At 44.8% G+C, this 19,362-nt stretch overlaps 1 protein-coding gene across 2 annotated transcripts in view; it reads right to left on the reverse strand.

The window, feature by feature from the left end:
* Positions 1-5,840: 5,840 nt before the first annotated feature.
* NT5DC3 (5'-nucleotidase domain containing 3) overlaps positions 5,841-19,362 on the reverse strand; it is a 78,147-nt gene continuing 64,625 nt past the window's right edge. For both annotated transcript variants that reach the window (XM_049783157.1, XM_049783158.1), the window contains exons 12-14: positions 9,622-9,762; positions 7,607-7,671; positions 5,841-6,429 (exon numbers count right to left, since the gene is read on the reverse strand). In XM_049783157.1, coding sequence (XP_049639114.1) covers positions 6,177-6,429; positions 7,607-7,671; positions 9,622-9,762 — 459 coding nt within the window. In that variant the 3' untranslated portion in view covers positions 5,841-6,176. The remainder of the gene's footprint in view (positions 6,430-7,606; positions 7,672-9,621; positions 9,763-19,362) is intronic.

The following is a 19,362-nucleotide window of genomic DNA, read 5'->3' on the forward strand; positions in this document are numbered from 1 at the left end:
GAGGTCCCAAAATGTCTGCCGGGCCTAGGGGTCCAGCAGTCAGCCTGATCTGCAACTCCGGCCCCCAAACACTCACCTCAGCCGAGGCAAGCCGTCAGGGGATGCCTGGGGAGGCCCCCAAGTGTCTGCCAAGCAAAGAAACCAGCACAATCCACAACTCCAACAGAAAACTCACAGCCCCAGCGAGACACGCCTTGAAGAGATTAATGCTGAATCAGGTCAAAGTTCCCAGGTTGATGCAGGCTGGGGGAGGTCCCAAAATGTCTGCCGGGCCTAGGGGTCCAGCAGTCAGCCTGATCTGCAACTCCGGCCCCCAAACACTCACCTCAGCCGAGGCAAGCCGTCAGGGGATGCCTGGGGAGGCCCCCAAGTGTCTGCCAAGCAAAGAAACCAGCACAATCCACAACTCCAACAGAAAACTCACAGCCCCAGCGAGACACGCCTTGAAGAGATTAATGCTGAATCAGGTCAAAGTTCCCAGGTTGATGCAGGCTGGGGGAGGTCCCAAAATGTCTGCCGGGCCTAGGGGTCCAGCAGTCAGCCTGATCTGCAACTCCGGCCCCCAAACACTCACCTCAGCCGAGGCAAGCCGTCAGGGGATGCCTGGGGAGGCCCCCAAGTGTCTGCCAAGCAAAGAAACCAGCACAATCCACAACTCCAACAGAAAACTCACAGCCCCAGCGAGACACGCCTTGAAGAGATTAATGCTGAATCAGGTCAAAGTTCCCAGGTTGATGCAGGCTGGGGGAGGTCAATATTCAGACAATTTTCATTTAGCGGCATATTGAAACATTTTTCGGGATATACTCGGCGTATAAGTCGACCCCTGATTTTCGGTTGACTTTTTTTTGTTTCAAAAGTCATCTTATACGCCGGAAAATACGGTAATTGAAATCAAAATTTCTCTGGTGTGACCTCATAACCAGTAGAGACACTTGAATTAAAAGACTTCAGGGGCTGAACAGTAAAGCAGGTAGGGCTTGCACGCCAATCCCCGACATCCATATGGTTCCCCAAGCCCTGACCGGAATGATTCCTCATGGCGCTGTCTGCTCTAGAATGATTTATCAATACAGTGATGTCTCAAAGAGGCAAGTCACAGCGGGAATGATGCTAAGAAATATAAACTGGAAGGAGCCGGACAAGGAGCACACAGCAAGTGATCTGAGAAAAAAATTTCGAAGGAAGCATGTCACAGAGCCCCTAAAGTCCCAGAGTCTGAATCCCAGAGTGCACTGTTTGTGCCAGGGACTGGAAGGGAAGAGGAAAAGCGTAGCTGCCTCAGGCTCAGGATTTCCATAAGGAAACAAAAATTCTGGAATTTTCAGAGGGGCTCATGCTACTTACCATCATCAAATTGTATGCTTTAAACATGAATTTCAGGACTGCAGAGCTAGTGCAGGGGCTTAGGTGCTTGCCTTGTATGTGACCAACCTAATTCCATCCCCAGCACTGTATGTGGTTCCCTGAGCACCACCGGGAGTGATCTCTGAGCACTACTGGGTATGACCCAAGACCAAAAACAAAACAGTGAACTGAGTATGTGAATTATATCTAATAATTTAATACATAATAGAGTGAATGTCATTACCCTTCTAAATATTATTCAGATAGGTTGGCTACAGGGCTCTTTTGAATACAACAAACTGCCCCCCCCAGGTAGAATAGACCATCCATTAGTAGAATGCATCTATGGTTGCATTATCATCGTGATCTACACCAAAACTTCTTTTATCGGAGAACAAAGAACCTCCAGCAAGATTCCAACCAGGTTTCAGACAGAGTTCATGCAAACATTCTGAGATACAAGCAAAGTTTCAAAGGGACTGGTGATAGGGAACGGGGTCACCCCAAACTTTCTACCAGCTTCAGCCTCTTCATTCCATACCACAGCTCACTTCAGAAACAGCCTCGGGGTTAAAATGTCACTAGGGGGGAACAGAAAGATGGAGAGAAACCAGGCCTCTGACAATTGAGGGTGGGTGCCTTCCTTAGGCAAAACTGTCAAAGACCTAAGGTCCCCCCCTCCCCACTTCTCCTTTACTAGTAATGCCAACTCCAGCGACACTGGACACATCGCCCTCCAATGGCCTTACACATGCAAATATAGTCCTCTTCTGGCTACACAAATTCCTCTGAGAATTGGGGGGAGTGGATGGGGAGCATTGATAAAAGTAATAATGGTGGACCAAAGCGATAGTACAGTGGGTAGGGCATTTGCCTTGCACTTGCACACAGCAACCCGTGTTTGATCCCCAGTATCCCATGTTTTCCCGAGCACCACCAGAAGTTATTACCTAGTGCAGAGCCAGGAGTAAACCCTGTGCATCTCAGCCCAAAAAAGAAAAGTGGGCAGGAGGGTTCTGAGGAGCCTTGGGCCCCCACAATGTCCTTACAGGTGAAGCACTTTCACTTCGTGGGGTTTCTATGTGGGTTTCTTTGTAGATTATTGGGAGAAAGAGGTGCAATCAGGCCTAAAAGGCAAGATACAGGAATGGCCAAAAAACAGTTTGTAGACCAGGAACCCAGTCAAAATGCGGATACTAAGGCCCAGGGAACAGGGAACAGGGAACAGAGCAGGTGAGCTGTAGCAAGAAATGGGAAAATGAGGTTCTTGCCCCAGGTTCTTGCCACGCTCCGTGGGTCCAGAACTAGGCTGATACATTTTCTTTTTTTGTTTTGTTTTTTTTTTTTTTGTTTTTTGTTTTTTGTTTTTTGTTTTTGGGCCACACCCGGTAACGCTCAGGGGTTACTCCTGGCTATGTGCTCAGAAGTTGCTCCTGGCTTGGGGGACCATATGGGACACCAGGGGATCGAACCGTGCGTGGTCCGTCCAAGGCTAGCACAGGCAAGGCAGGCACCTTACCTTTAGCGCCACCGCCCGGCCCCAAGACTGATACATTTTCAAGGTATTTCTACCCCTTCCTGCAAAACTCACAATTCTACTGTGCATGTCTTGGTTACAATGCCCATGTACCTTCAGTCTACTAGGTCCTTGATTCAGTTTTCATTTTTCTGTTGGAACATGAAGCATAAAACTTTGCTGGGCCTTCCTAGGAAGAACACAAGCAAAGACGATGAAGGCGTTTTTGCAGAATGAGGAAGTGACTGATCCCAAGAGGAAAATGTGGGCACACTGTCAAATGCCACACAGACTAAGCTGACACCAAGTTTCCCTCAGTGGCTAAAGTCCACAAGCTTTCAGCTCTGTGCTGGGGGATGGGAGGCAAGTGAGGAAACAAGCAGAAACCTAACCCCTTCTCACCAGTTTTACTGGTTTTTGGACCCAGCAGAATTGGACACAGCTTGGCCACTCTATTGAGCTCTTCAAACAGGCAATTTTACAACAGACTGAACAAAACCAAACTTTTATTTGGTAATCCACTTAAGATCAAATCACATAAATCACCATTTAGAATAAATAGCAAATTCACATTCAGAATAAATAGTACATCTACTACAAGAAACCCGCATTCAGGGTGCCTGGCATTGTCAGGGCATGAATTGTCCTTCTACTTAAAAGAATTAGAAAACGAGTCTCCAAGTCCAGTCTCCTGCAGCCCCAGAAAAAGACCAAAGAAAGCACTGCTGCTAAGTTGGCTTTCCAAAAACTCAGTGGAGACCCACATGCAGGAGGTGCTCAGATGAGTGAGGTTCCCAGATCCCCAACCTGAGGGAGGCAGGTGGAACAGAGGAGCCCTGGAGCTAGGATAGACCTGTAGGGTTGAAGTCACAGCAGCTCCAAGGTGCTAGGACCCCCGGGCTGAGAGCAGGAAGTCAGTCCTGGGTCCTCAAAGGTCTTCCTAGCAGGTCATGCCTGAGGCGAGGGCACCAATGAGCTAGTGTCCTGGCATGGCAATGACACACTATGACAAGTGTGGCTTATGCTCAGTCATGTGAATCTGCTGAGTGACTTGCCAACATACCACCACTCCAACCCCCACAAAAACACATCCATCCAAGGAGTGGAGAGTTAAGGTGCCAGAGCTGAATCCAGACTCAGATGGATTGTCCACCAAGGTTACAGCGCCCTTTCCCTGTGTGCATGGCCACTGGAAATGAGCCTCAGAGCTGACTGGAATCATTCTGGGGCCTCTCCAGGGAAAAATACAAAAGTACAAACCCCTGCAGGAGAAAAAGTCCCCCCCTCTTCATCTTACCATCTTAATATTACTAGGGGTCAAGGAGCCACATAAGGAGGAAGGGGGAGAGGAAACTGGTATTTAAAAAAAGGAAATTTTAAGATGGGAAAATAGAGGCTCCCTATGTTGAATAGCGAAATCAAGGAACCTGCCTCAGGCCAAATTCAATCTCAGAGCAGGAGAGCCAAGGAACCCTTTGGCAGCAAATGCACATTAGCAGGGAGGGATCCATTTCCCCATACTTGATGCTCTCTGGGGATGCAAAGCCATTCAGTGCTCAGGAAGCTAATTAATGAGGGAAAAAGATGACTTTTCATTTCTCCTCTCCCATAATTAAGAGGGCCAAGGCTTTCAAAGCAATTAGCAGTTGCATGTGTCAGGCTGAAGCAATAATAGGAGGTTTCTGCAGCTCAGCATCTGAGTGGAGGCAATTGGGAAGAGAAAAGAGGCCGACGTGGGAGAAGAGCAAATGTGGGAATATTTGCCAAAGCCCACAGCTCTGGCCTATGAAAGCATGTCTGGAGAAGTTGGTGGTATGGGCCCTCCCCCAGGGTGAAGCCTCCCACAAAGGGCACACAGAGTACGTCTCCCATATGAGCTGGACTCTAAATTTGTGGCCACACAATTATGACATCAGCTGACAAATTGGCTAGTTGCCTGCCCTTCACATGGGGTTTCCCATCCTGACCTGTGCTTCTAACTGAGCTCAGGGGGTTGTACTAGAACACAGCCAGGTTCTTGCTCTGCGGCCCTAACAGCAGTGAACCAATCCCATTCACTTTTCCTAGGAAGTGTATTTTTTCCCCCAAGACCTGAGTCCCCCTACATAGACATCTGGGGGAGTTTCCCGTAGGCCACTTCATTCTTCAGTCCAGAGTGCCTGGAAAGGGCACCCAAGATGCAGGCCTGCATTTCCCTGTAGAGAACAACCTGGAATTCTTGAACAATCCCCATTTGCTCATCTGGCTTCTCCAAAACAGAAACTATGAATCTGGAGCACGAGATCCCTGAGGAACCCAGGATAGGTGCTCACTTAAAGTGCCCAAGAGTGAGTGCCCAGGGAAAATAATCTACTTGGAGGGCTGCTGCATCTGTAACAAAAGTCTGTGGAGGGAAAAGGGGGGCCTAAGTAGGTCTTCTGGGTCATAAGGATCATTGCACCACACTATTTAAGTACCACATTTGTCCCACATCAAGCCCCGCCCTAAGGCCAAGGAAGCGTCATTATCAGTCAGCGATGGAGGCCACCAGCTGGCTCTGCTTCTTCTGTAACTGTGGAAACACTGGTGGGAGGACACACACCTATCCTCCATCTGTCCCTTGCTGCTTTGGGTTTAAGGACACCTACACCTACAGCCTTAGGAAAACAGAGAAATATTCAGTAGATTCTTTGCTTTTTCTTGTAGCCTCCACATTTGTCTCCACCTTAAATGCTGACCCCTACAAGAAAACCACCCAAATACCTCACCCCTGGTTGCCCCTGCAGGGAAGGGTTGGAAGTGGTACCTCCTTACTCCTCACTGAGATCCGGCTCCTCTCAGTGTCAGCCTGGCCAGGCCTCGGGGTCTGTGGGTTCTAACAAGCTCCAGGCTTGGCCTTATACGTCTGCTCTGAGCTCAATCCTTCGTGAGCATAGGAGAGCACAAGAAAGCAGCCCAGGTATGAACACTCCATGACCCCATCCAGACCCTTAAAAGCTGGAGCATCACGTGCATGAGCCCCTATGTTTCACACATGACTGCTCAGTGAGTCTCCCCAAAAGTAGCAGGAGTCTCTGAGCTGTGCCTCCCAGAGACAGGGAGAGGCGGGTATGGGTGGCAGAGGGTATGGCCCAACACAGTCTGCCCTCCAATGCTCAATGGTTGGAGAGGTGGTGGCAGAAGGGCAGCTGCACCCTATGGGCAAGACCTCCTCCAAAGTAGAAAATGGGTATCACAGGAGACGTGGGCGCCTCTTTCCCAAAAGCAACACTTAGGCCAGCTAGGCCGGTCCTGCAGTCTCTGGCTTTGCTCGCACCCCAGCAAGGTTGGCTGGTTACTTGGCCTGGGCGGCCTGCAGGAGAGGAAGCCTGAAGGTGGGGGGCCCATCAGCCCAGGAGGGGAGTTCATGCTGCAGTGGAGTCCTGCGGGGGTAGAAGGTGTGGCTGACATCATAGCTGAGGAGGCAGCTCAGGGAGGCCATGTAGATGTCGGCAAAGCGAGACAGGCGCCGCAAGAAGTATGTTGGGTTCTGGTCAGTGCGGAACAGGCTGCCGAACTGGGCGTTGAAGAAACCCTTGGTCATTTCTCTGCAGGAGCGAGAGCAGAGGGGTAGGAATGATCCCAGAGAGCTTGTTTTCATTGTTTTGATTTTTGCATCACACATGGCTGGGCATGGGCATTCAGGAGTCACCCTGACTCTGTGCTCAGGGATCATGCTTGGTGGGGCAGAGGGAACCATATGGGATGCCGGGGATCAAATCCATGTCAGCCACATGCAAGGGACATGCCCTCTCCACTGTACTATCTCTCTAGTCCCCAGAAGCTTACTTTATAAAGAAGCTTGAACTAAAATCATCGTATTTCACAGGATTTTTTTTTTTAAGACTCTGGGGGGAGGGAATTGGGGCCAGAGAGATAGCATGGAGGTAGGACATTTGCCTTGCATGCAGAAGGACGGTGGTTCAAATCCTGGCATCCCATATGGTCCCCCGTGCCTGCTGGGGCGATTTCTGAGTGCAGAACCAGGAGTAACCCCTGAGCGCTGGTTTTTGGGTGTGACCCAAAAAACAAAAAATACATAAATAAAACACACAAACACACACACACACACAAACACACACACAGTCTACACCCACACAAGAACACACAGGATGTGTTCTTCGGATGTTCTCCGAGTGTCTGAATTTTTGTCTTCCCCAGAAATGAGGCCAGATCCTCCTATCAAAAGGTGGAGTGATAATAGAAGCGAATGTCAGTATGTTCAAGTTCTGAAGGGCTGGAAAGTGAAGGGCCTCAAGAAGTCCCCAAAACTCATCCTCAGCATCTGCCCCTCTCAGCTTGTCAGCAGCACTTACCGAAGCTGTGCATGCAAGCCAGCTCTAAGTGGCTTCCTGAGTGCCCACCAACACCTTGTTGAACACACAAAAACTGGGGCCTGACACTGACCCCTACACCGAAGTATGTCATCATCATATATCATCAGGCATGATCAGTGTCAGGGCAGAGAAACAATACAAGGCTATTCTGGGCCTCACACTTTGCCAGTTATAGGCCCACCAGCTGCCCAAAGGGAAAAGGCCAGCAGAGACAGGGAAGGGTCTGGTCCATCTTTCATGACCTCAGAGGGCTGAGAGGTCACTACCAGCCCCAGAAAAAATCTGCCAATGGCCAGATCTGAAGTCAGGGTTAGAAAAGGGAGTGAGCAGGGGTGGAGGTGGGCCTAGTAGGGGGGGACGTGACACTACTCAGAACAACCACTCTTACCTCATCTCCTTCCTCTCCTTTTTCCACTCCTGCAGGACCAGCTGTGACTCTGCATCTCTGTGTACCTGTGGAAAAGACACCAGCTGGTTGCTGCAATAGTGAGAGGGTGAGTCCATCTGGGCAGCAGCAGAGCTCTTCCAACACATAACTTCCCCAGGGAATTTTGGACCCCATTCCAACTCCATCACCTGCACACGAAGGGAAGGGAACGGTGCTGTTTCACACCCCAGCACCTCTCAGGGCCACAGTCTGGGAGTGTACTCTATGTTCTGACAGGACTGTAAGGAATGCTGGGGCTCCACCTGGTGGGCATGCATAGACAAGAGCTATTTTTACTTGTGACCTTCAGGCCAACATCAGCCCAACACAGATGCCTTTTATTTTTACAACAGCACCTGGTACACTGGCAGCAGCCCAACACAGAGGTGGACAAGCTGAGCATGCAGGGAGCTGTCACAGGTCCTTAGGGCAGTGTGTACTCTGAGGGGAGACCTGGCACCACTTCTTGTAGCATGGCTTGAGCTCCTGCCAGTTGGGAGGAGCTCCTGAAGGAGCCGGCCTGTCACAAGCCATGGCTTGGGGATGTCAGCAGGGAGAGTGGCATCAGTGTCCTGAGAGCTCTACAAGAAATCAGGGTGTCTTGGAGGCCAAAACACCCTTTTGTGGCCACAGAAAGGCATCCACAGTTTTTCCTGATAGCAGGGAAATGCGACCCAGTTTCAGTCCAGTAGCTGGACAGGTCTCATCACAGCCAAAGGGTCCCATCCAGCCCCACACCTCATATACCGTATTTTCCGGCATATAAGATGACCCCTAATTTTGCAGTTAAAACATAGGTTTAGGCATATATTTGCTGTATCAGACAGAACGTTCCTGTGCTGCAACTGTATGTACCATAGTGAGCCAATCACAACAAGCAAAGGTTCAAAGGTTATACTGTAATAGACTTCCTCTCTGACTCTGGCCAATCTGAGCAGGCTTTTTACAGTATAGATTCCGGTCCAAAACATTGTCTAATTTGCATGCATAAAAAGCCTGCTTGGATTGGCTGAGTTAGAGAGGCGGTTCGAGCAGCCTTGCAGTGATTGGTCCCTTATCATAGGCACCTTTTCTGGCAATTCCCTAGTTGTGTCAGTTAATCTCCCCCACTACATGAACCAAACAACACCCCATCCTCGGACCCTAGCACTGAACCACCAACACGGTTAGCTGGATTTTGCCAGAAGTGGCCGCCAGATTTCCTGAGTACTGTGGGGCCTGATTTTTTTTTGTTTGTTTGTTTCGTTTAGCGGCATATTGAACATTTTTCAGGATATACTCGGTGTATAAGACAATTTTCGGTTGACTTTTTTTTGTTTCAAAAGTCATCTTATACGCCGGAAAATACGGTACTTTCCAGGAAGCCCCAGAGCCTTGCCTGAAGTAGTCACCCCGGCCTCCACAGATCCTTTCCTTTTGCAGATGGGGAAACTGAGGCATAGCACAGTAGCATCTCAAAGTCAGCTAACAACAGTGCCAGAACTAGACCCACTCATGGGCAGACACTTCCCAATAAATCCCCACCCCAAGCCTTCTCCCAAGGGGCTGATTGCATTTCCATGAAGGGACACAGCAGAACTCACCCGCCTCCCCTTGCCCATGGAGCATGTGTTCCATAGGCTCTCAGGAATCCCTGTGCAGATCTCTTCAGGAACAGACCCTCTAGGCAAGGGACCCCCAGTCATTTACTGAGAGTGATGAAACCAAAATCATTGGAGACTGATTTGTTTGTCTCCTTGTTTTGTTTGGGGGCCACACCCAGTGGTGCTTTACTCAAGGCTTTACTCCTGGCTCTGTATTCAGGGATCACTCTGGCATTGCTCAGGGGACCATATGGTGTATCAGGGATTGAACCTGAGTTGGCCACATGCAAGGCAAATTCCCTGCCAACTGTCTGGCCCCCATATGGGAAACACTTTGCCTGGTGGGCTGAGCTGGAACTCAAGGAAAGCCTAGGAGGGAAAGTGATATCAAACCTGCATCTGCTCCAGCAAGCCAGTCAGCGTCTGTAGCCACGTCATGGTCTGCACGTACTGCTCCGTGTTCATGATGCGCAGCTCAGACCGCAACTCTGGGATGATGGCACCCGTGCGCCAGCCGTGCTTCAGGGTCAGGTCCTGGCCACCAGAGTCCCAGAGATCCCCAGTCACTCTTCCGCCAGACACATGCCTCTGCCCACCTGTCCCCATGCCACCCACTTTCCTCAAGCTCCTTTCCCAATGTCACGGCTGGTGATTAACCAAGCCAAGCTCAAGGAATTACATTTCATTAAGACCAATTCAGCCCCCCGGCTTTTGGCTATGTCAGTCGATGTGAACTAGAAATAACTGCTGTAACTCGAAGTCCTGAGTCTGGAGTCATTAGCCACAGGCTGTAAAACAGCAATTTAGGTCAGGCAGAAAGTGGTTCGCCCAAAGTGCCCCCTGAAGGGCATCCCAAACTACTTCCACACTGCAGGGGAGCACCAAGGACTTTGAGTTGCAAAGAATATGGCCTCTCAGACATGATGGAATCACACAACACAATCATACATGATTCCAGTTTTCATACCCAACACTGACAACAGACCTAAGTATGGTATCTGTTCTGCAGAATCTAAGGCACACAAACACAGGTGCTAACTTAATTTTCTCACCTAGCAAATATTTATCAACCACTACTATCCGCCAGTCACCATTCAAGATCCTGACAATAAAGCAACAGAAAAAAATGACTTGGGGCAGAGGGATAGCACAGCCGTAGGGCCTTTGTCTTGCAATTCCCAGTATTTCATATGGTCCCCTGAGCCTGCCAGAACAATTTCTGAGCACAGAGCCAGGAGTAGCCCCTGAGCGCCCCCGGGTATGGCCAAAAAAACAAAGAAAGAAAAAAGCTGACAAATCCCAGTCTTGGGAAACATAGACTACAGAAAGGTAAATACACAATTGTAGTGGCCTTAATATATTGGGAAAAGAGTCAAGTTATACTATGTCTTATTCCTAGAATGGCTATGCAAGGAAAAACTGAGGAATTCATAAAAATGTGGAAACTTAACACACCCGTCACAGATGGCCAAAGAAGAGAAAGTACAAAGGAAGTTTATAGCAAGTTAGGACCAATTAAAGTATAAAATGCAACATGGCCACAACTGTGGGATACACCAAAACTTGCTGAGGAAATATATAGCTATAAAATGAGTAACTTGGTAATTTCACAGTAACTATATTTTTTAATGAATAAAATAAAAAGGATTATAGTCAGGAATGTGGTTTAGTCTTCATTCAACCCTCAGCATCAAAATTAATCAATCAATAAACAGAATTTTAAAAGAATTTAAAAGAAGAATTTCAAATCAACTACCCAAAATGTATACTATAAGGAACTAGAGAAATAATAACCCACCAGAACATATCTGAAAACAGAGATAAATAAAGCAAAATAGAAAAATTAAAAATCCATGAATGTCAAAATGAGTTCTTAAAAATGATCAACAAAAGGGTCAGAGAAGCCTGGAGTGATAACCCAGCAGAGGGTGCTTGCCTTACACACAGCTGACCACAATTTGATTCCTGGCATCCCGTATGATCACCCAAGCCAGCCACGATTGATTCCTGAGTGCAGAGCCAGGAGTAATCCCTGAGCATCACTGGAAATGGCCTAAAAAACAAGGGTAGGGTAGGGTAGCCAGGAGTGACCTATGAGTATTGCCAGGTATAATACTCATTTGGAAAAAAAAAAAAAAAAAAGCCAATAAAATGTGAACTTGATTAAGGAAAAATTGAAAAAGTGAAAAGAAAAAAATATTTAAATGACAAAATTCTGAAATGTAAGTAGTGATATTACTAATGGTTCCATAGAAACAAAAAGGACTATCAAAGAATTCAAACTACTATATTCCAACTACCTGGAAAACTTAGATCAAATGGCCAAATCCCTATAAACACAACACTTATCAAGACTGAATCTGGAATAGGAGAAAATCAAAGCTGACCTCTAACTAGTGAGATAACTGAATGAGTAACTAAAAGTCTCCCAAGAATCCAAAGCCCAGATACAAAGGGCTTTTGGTGAATTCTAGTGAAGATGAGGACTTAGAACCAATCCTTCCCACAACCTTCCAGTCACCTTGGCTCCAACCTCAGAGCGGAAGGTTGTTTATATGCTGACACTGGCATGTGTGCCACCAATGGCTCACAAATGAATGTGGTTTGATTAACACAAACTACAGTGCCAGCATCAATGTGTTATCACCACACAGGTGACCCAGAGCAGGCCAAACATGTGGGCCAACCCTCTACATTTCTAACACATCTCTAAGCACTGCTGCTATATGGAGTACATAGAGGAAGTACTATGGTATGAGCCCTCCTCATGCTCAGTCCTCTCTGTGTAGATGAATATGTTTGAGTGCCACCTCTAGGACCAGATAGCTACCCAGCTGTGATTAGTTCCTTCATGGGGCCCTGTAGAGCCACTTAAAAGGCTGACCAGGCATTCTGGGAGCCCCAAGAATGTTCAGACTGTTTCTACTTCTTCATATAGATGATCAGGGTCACACAATAGGGACAAACAGCCTTCTCAGTCTGAACCCTGGATTACTTCCACCAGCTCTCAGCATTCAGGGTAGGTAGGATTGCCTACCTATGTGCTGGGGTCACCTGGAGGAGGGTCATTATTCAGATACTAGAACTGGCCTCTCTGCCTCCGGCACCTCCTGGGAGCCAGCTGCAGTGGGAGCCAGGCATGTGCACTCAAAAGAACTGACCATCAACCAGATTTAGAGACAAACATCAGCTTGCAAAGATTTTACAGTCCACAAGTGTTTTTGCCACTGAATCTGTAACATGCCTGGCCTATTTATTTACCATATTATCATATTATTTTTACCATAAATACTACCAGAAATGCTTCTTATAAATCAGCAATTTCATTTTTGCCTTGAAATATTCCTACTTTCCCCAGTCCACAGTGTAAAGAGGTTGAGAACTACCTTAGACAGACACTTCCTAAAAGGTCCTACCACAGCACCCAGCTAGACTGTGGAGCCCACACAACAGGCAGATGCCACAGCAATGAGATTGACATACAGGTACACACAAGGGCAGATCCAGTGGGAGGTCAAAAGCTCTAAGACAACAGCAGAGCTGGCAGCCCACGCTTGCTACCCAAACTCTGAGCTTCATTCAGGTTTTGCAAAATGTGAAGAGTGCAGCCGAGCCCAGGATCACCTGGCAGACACAAATTCATCCCACAAAGTATGGCAGCTTTGTCACTATTTCATCTTAGCCCATTTCTCACATTATCCATAATTGAAGAGAAATATTCAACATTCAGTTTTATCAACCCAGGGGGTACAGAAAGGCTCACTTTGCGGTCTAGCTGTTTACTGGAAATGCCATATTTATGGTCTTTAAGGTGACTGGCTGGCAAGAATAGTCTGCTAAGTTGTGTTTGTGTTTCTCATGCTTACCAAAAGGAAATAAAAAGAGTGCACAGTGGCATTTATTTCTTAGTCTTAGAACACAGCTGATTAATTTCAAATATACTTAAATTGAAATTTTTCCTGATAAACTTCTAATTGAAGTTTATAAACTTCTAATTGAAAATGTCTAATTTTCAAAAATAGTATCATTTTTTCCAAAACTCGGTACCCTCATGTTCTGTAAAAAGAAAAGACTCTTTAAATATGGCTTGTTCTTCAACTCTAAAAAAAATATAGAGAGTGCTTAAACCAAAGAGAAACTGCTTGCTAAAGACTAACTCATCTTTCCCCCAAGAATGGGGCCAGAGAGATAACATGGAGGTAGGGCGTTTGCCTTTCATGCAGAAGGATGGTAGTTCGAATCCCGGCATCTCATATGGTCCCCCGAGCCTGCTAGGGGCAATTTCTGAGCGTAGAGCCAGGAGTAACCCCAGAATGCTGCCAGGTGTGACCCAAAAAAAAAAGCTTTCCGGGCCAGAATTGCAGATAAAGCTGACTCTGCTGGGCACCTTAAGCTTGGCAGACATTTTGAGGCTTCCCCCAGCTTGCTTCATCCTGGAACTTTGATCTTCTCTGGCATTCAATCCCTGAGGGCTTGCCTCGGCTGAGGTGAGTCTTTCTGGGCCAAAGTGAGGATAAAGCTGACTCTGCTGGGCCCCTTAAGCCCACCTCTTAAGGGGTCAAAGCAGCTCTACTTCGCTTCGTGGCCGCACACTCCCCCTAGCCAATGAATACCACCATAACACATAGAAAAATCCACAACACAAGCATGACATTGGGGAAACTACACAGACCAACATCAAGTATAGAGAATGAAGATGGCAACTCTGATGGCCCAACAACAGCAAACCACCAAGTTAGTCTTTCAGATATGGAGTTTAGAGAAGAAATATGGAGGATGCTCACAGAACTCAAAGAAAGTATAGAAGATAACACTAATAAGAATCAAGAGAATATGAAGATAGAAATCAGAAAACTCCAAACTGAAATTTCAGGTCAAATAACAGGTCTGAAAAACTCAATAGAAGAACTGAAGAACAAAATGGATGAGCTTTCCCACAGGTTAACAGCAGCTGAGGATAGAATTAGTGCACTGGAAGATGAGATGAATAACAACTCCATACAGTAGAAAAAAATTGAAAAAAAAAAAAAGCCTTAAAGCAAATGATCAGACAATGGAAAAATTACTCAAAGAATATGAACAGATGAAAATAGAAGTCTTTGATAAGCTCAACAGAAACAACTTAAGAATCATTGGCGTCCCAGAGACCCAAGAAGAAAATCTCCAGGAAGAATCAACAGTTAAGAACATCAACATAGATAAACTACCAGAGCTAAAGAATACACGTATCCAAATCCTGCTTGCCCGAAGAACACCAGCTAAAAGACCCCCAGAAGAAACACCCCAAGACACATCCTAGTCACAATGATGAATCCCACTGATAGAGATAGAATACTGAAAGCAGCAAGATCAAAAAGGGAAATTACATTCAACAGAGCATCCTTGAGATTTGCAGCAGACCAGAAACACTCAAGGCCAGAAGGCAGTGATGGGATATAGTGACAAAACTCAATGAAATAAATGCTTCACCTAGAATACTGTACCCAGAAAACTCACTTTCAGGTTTCAAGGAAGTATACATGGCTTCACAAATAAACAAGAGATCAAAAACTTTACAGATTCAAAACCAGCCTTAAAAGAAAAACTGAAAGATCTATTTTAAAGACAAGACAGACCAAACTTCTACACAAAAGTGTCAATAATCCCATGACAATTATCTCTCTCAATGTCAATGGACAAAATGCACCCAGTAAGAGGCACAGAGTAACAAAATGGATCAAAAAACTGAACCCAATCTTCTGCTGCCTACAAGAAACACACCTGAATAGTCAGAACAAACATAGACTCAAAATCAAAGGCTGGAGGGAAATCATCCAAGCAAACAACACCCTTAAAAAAGCTGGAGTGGCCATACTAATATCAGATGACACACATTTTATACTCAGAAATTGTAAGGGACAAAGATGGACAATATGTACTAATAAAGGGATATGCACAGCAGGAAGAAATCACTCTCCTAAACATATATGCACCCAATGAGGGACTAGCAAAGTATTTAATACTAATACAATTGTTGACCAATCTAAGAAAGGATATCAATAATAACACAATAATTGTGGGATACCTCAACATGGGCCTGTCAACACTTGATAGGTAAACCAGATTGAAACCCAACAAAAATATACCAGACCTGAAAAGAGAAATGGAAGAAAGAGGCCTAGTAGATATATATATTTATAGGACACTCCATCCTCAGAAACCTGGATACACATTCTTTTCCAACATATATGGGTCATTCTCTAGGATAGACCACTTGCTGGTACAAAAAAAAACATACCTCCATAAAATCAAGAAGATAGAAATTTTGCAGGCTACCTTTGCTGACCACAAGGCTCTGAAGTTAGGTGTGAACTACAAAGGGACACACAAGAAAAATTTTAACAGCTGGAAATTAAACAGTTTGCTACTGCACAACCAGTGGGTCCAAGATGAAATCAAAGAGGAAATCAAAACATTCCTGGAAACAAATGACAATGAAAACACAAACTATCAGAACTTATGGGATACAGCAAAAGCGGTACTGAGAGGAAAATTTATAGCTTTGCAAGCACACATCAGGAAGAAGGAGCATACATGAATAGCTTAATGACGCAGCTTATAGAATTAGAAAATAATCAACAAAAGGAACCAAAAATAGGGAGACAGAAGGAAATAACAAAGCTGAGAGCAGAAATCAATGAAATGGAAACCCAAAAAACAATCCGAAAGATCAACAAAAGCAAAAGTTGGTTCTTTGAAAAAATAAACAAGATTGACAGACCATTGGCAAAACTCACAAAGCAAAAGAGAGAGAGAAACTTGATAATCCATATTAGAAATGAAAAGGGAGCGATCACTACAGATACTGCAGAGATTCAAAGGGTATTCAGAGACTACTTTGAGAAACTCTATGCCACTAAATATGAGAACTTGGAAGAAATGGATAAATTTCTGAAGTCATATAACCTTCCACGGTTGAATAAAAAAGATGTAGCATATCTAAACACCCCCATCACTATTGAGAAAATTAAAACTGTAATCAAGAATTTGCCCAAAAACAAAAGCCCAGGCCCTGATGGATTCACGAATGAATTCTTTCAAACCTTTCAAGAGGAACTACTACCAATCCTGGCCAGGCTCTTTTATGAAATTGAAAAAACAGAAACACTTCCAAATAGCTTTTATGAAGCCAACATCACCTTAATACTAAAACCAGATAGAGATGCTGTCAAAAAAGAAAATTACAGACCAATATCCCTGATGAACACAGATGTAAAGATCCTCAACAAAATTCTGGCAAACAGGATCCAATGCCTCAACAAGATCATTCACTATGATCAAGTAGGTTTCATCCCAGGAATGCAAGGATGGTTTAACATCCATAAATCTATCAATATAATACACAACATCAACAACAAGAAAAATAAAAATCACATGGTCATATCAATAGACGCAGAAAAAGCATTTGATAAGGTCCAACACCCATTCTTGATCAATACTCTCAGCAAGATGGGAATGAAAGGAACCTTTCTCAATATAGTTAAGGCCATCTACCACAAGCCAATGGCAAATATTATCCTCAATGGAGAAAAACTAAAAGCCTTTCCTCTAAACTCTGGTACAAGACAAGGCTGTCCTCTCTCACCATTTCTATTCAACATAGTACTGGAAATCCTTGCTATAGCGATTAGGCAAGAAAAAGATATCAAGGGAATCTAGATAGGAAAGGAAGAGTCAAGCTCTCACTATTTGCAGATGACATGATACTCTACTTAGAAAACCCTAAAGACTCTACCAAAAAGCTTCTAGAAATAATAGATTCATATAGCAAAGTAGCAGGCTACAAAATTAACACACAAAAATCAATGGCCTTTTTAAACGCCAATAATAATAGAGAAGAAATAGACATTAAGAAAACAACCCATTGGGGCTGGAGAGATAGCATGGAGGTAAGGCGTTTGCCTTTTATGCAGAAGGTCATTGTTTCGAATCCCAGCATTCCATATGGTCCCCTGATCCTGCCAGGAGCGATTTCTGAGCATAGAGCCAGGAGTAACCCCTGAGCACTGCTGGGTGTGACTCAAAAAACAAACAAAAAAAAAAAGAAAGAAAGAAAGAAAGAAAGAAAAGAAAACAACCCCATGCACATTAGTGGCACATAAACTCAAATATCTTGGAGTCAACCTGACTAAAGATGTGAAGGATCTATACAAAGAAAACTATAAAACAGTGCTCCAAGAAATAAGAGAGGATACACGGAAATGGAAACACATGCCCTGCTCATGGATTGGCAGGATCAACATCATAAAAATGGCAATACTTAAAAAAGCAATGTACAGATTTAATGCGATTCCTCTAAAGCAGGGATCCTCAAACTTTTTAAACAGGGGGCCAGTTCACTGTCCCTCAGACCATTGGAGGGTCTGACTATAAACAAAACTAAAACTAAAAACAAAACTTATGAACTAATTCTATGCACACTGCATATTATTTTATTTTGCAATGAAGAAACAAAACAGATACAAATACAATATGTGGCCCACGGGCCATAGTTTGAGGACCACTGCTCTAAAGATACCGAGAAGTGGATCTAACACTTCTAAAATTCATTTGAAACAATAAACACCCTCAAATAGCTAAAACACTCCTTGGGAAAAGGAATATGGGAGGCATTACTTTCCCCAATTTTAAGCTGTATTACAAAGCAATAGTTATCAAAACAGCATGGTATTGGAATAAAGACAGACCCTCAGATCAGTGAAATAGGCTTGAATACTCAGAGAAGGTTCCTCAGACAAATAACCACCTAGTTTTTGATAAAGGAGCAAAAAAACCAAAATGAAGCAAGGAAAGCCTCTTCAATAAGTGGTGTTGGCACAACTGGTTAGCCACTTGCAAAAAAGCAAACTCAGAGCCCCAGCTAACACCATGTACAAGGGTAAAATCCAAATGGATTAAAGACCTTGATATCAGATCTGAAACTACAAGGTATATAAAACAAAATGTAGGTAAAACACTCCATGACATTGAGACTAAAGGCACCTTTTTTTTTTTTTTTTTTTTTTTTTTGGTTTTTGGGCCATACCCGGCGGTGCTCAGGGGTTACTCCTGGCTGTCTGCTCAGAAATAGCTCCTGGCAGGCACAGGGGACCATATGGGACACTGGGATTCGAACCAACCACCTTAGGTCCTGGATCAGCTGCTTGCAAGGCAAACACCGCTGTGCCATTTCTCTGGGCCCGACTAAAGGCATCTTTAAGGAGGAAATAGCACTCTCCACACAAGTTGAAGCAGAGATAAACAGATGGGACTATATTAAGCTGAGAAGCTTCTGCACCTCAAAGAAGATAGTGCCCAGGATACAAAAGCCACCCACTGAGTGGGAGAAATTATTCACCCAATAGCCATCAGATAAAGGACTAATATCCAAAATATACAAAGTATTGACAAAACTATACAAGAAAAAAAAATCTATTCCCATCAAAAAAATGGGAAGAAGAAATGAACAGACACTTTGTAAAACGGGAAATGCAAATGGCCAAAAGACACATGAAAAGATGCTCCACATTACTAACTGTCAGGGAGATGCAAATCAAAACAATTATGAGATACCACCTCACGCCACTGAGATTGGCACACATCACAAAAGGAAAACAAGCAGTGCTCGCAGGGATGTGGAGAGAAAGGAACTCTTTTTCACTGCTGGTGGGAATGCCGTCTAGTCCTTTATGAAAAGCGATATGGAGATTCCTCCACAAACTGGAAATTGAGCTCCCATACGATCCAGCTATATCACTCCTAGGAATATACCCGAGGAACACAAAAATACAATACAAAAATCCCTTCCTCACATCTATATTCATTGCAGCGCTATTTACAATAGCCAGACTCTGGAAACAACCAAGATGCCCTTCACAGATGAGTGGCTAAAGAAACTGTGGTACATATACACAATGGAATACTATGCAGCCATCAGGAGATATGAAATCATGAAATTTTCCTATACATGGATGTACATGGAATCTATTACGCTGAGTAAAATAAGTCAGAAGGAGAGAGAAAGACGCAAAATAGTTTCACTCATCTATGGGTTTTAAGAAAAATGAAAGACATTTTTAGCAGTATCTCAGAGACAAGAGAGATGAGGGTTGGTAG

This window comes from Suncus etruscus, chromosome 11, assembly GCF_024139225.1.
Source record: "Suncus etruscus isolate mSunEtr1 chromosome 11, mSunEtr1.pri.cur, whole genome shotgun sequence".
Lineage (NCBI taxonomy): Eukaryota > Metazoa > Chordata > Mammalia > Eulipotyphla > Soricidae > Suncus > Suncus etruscus.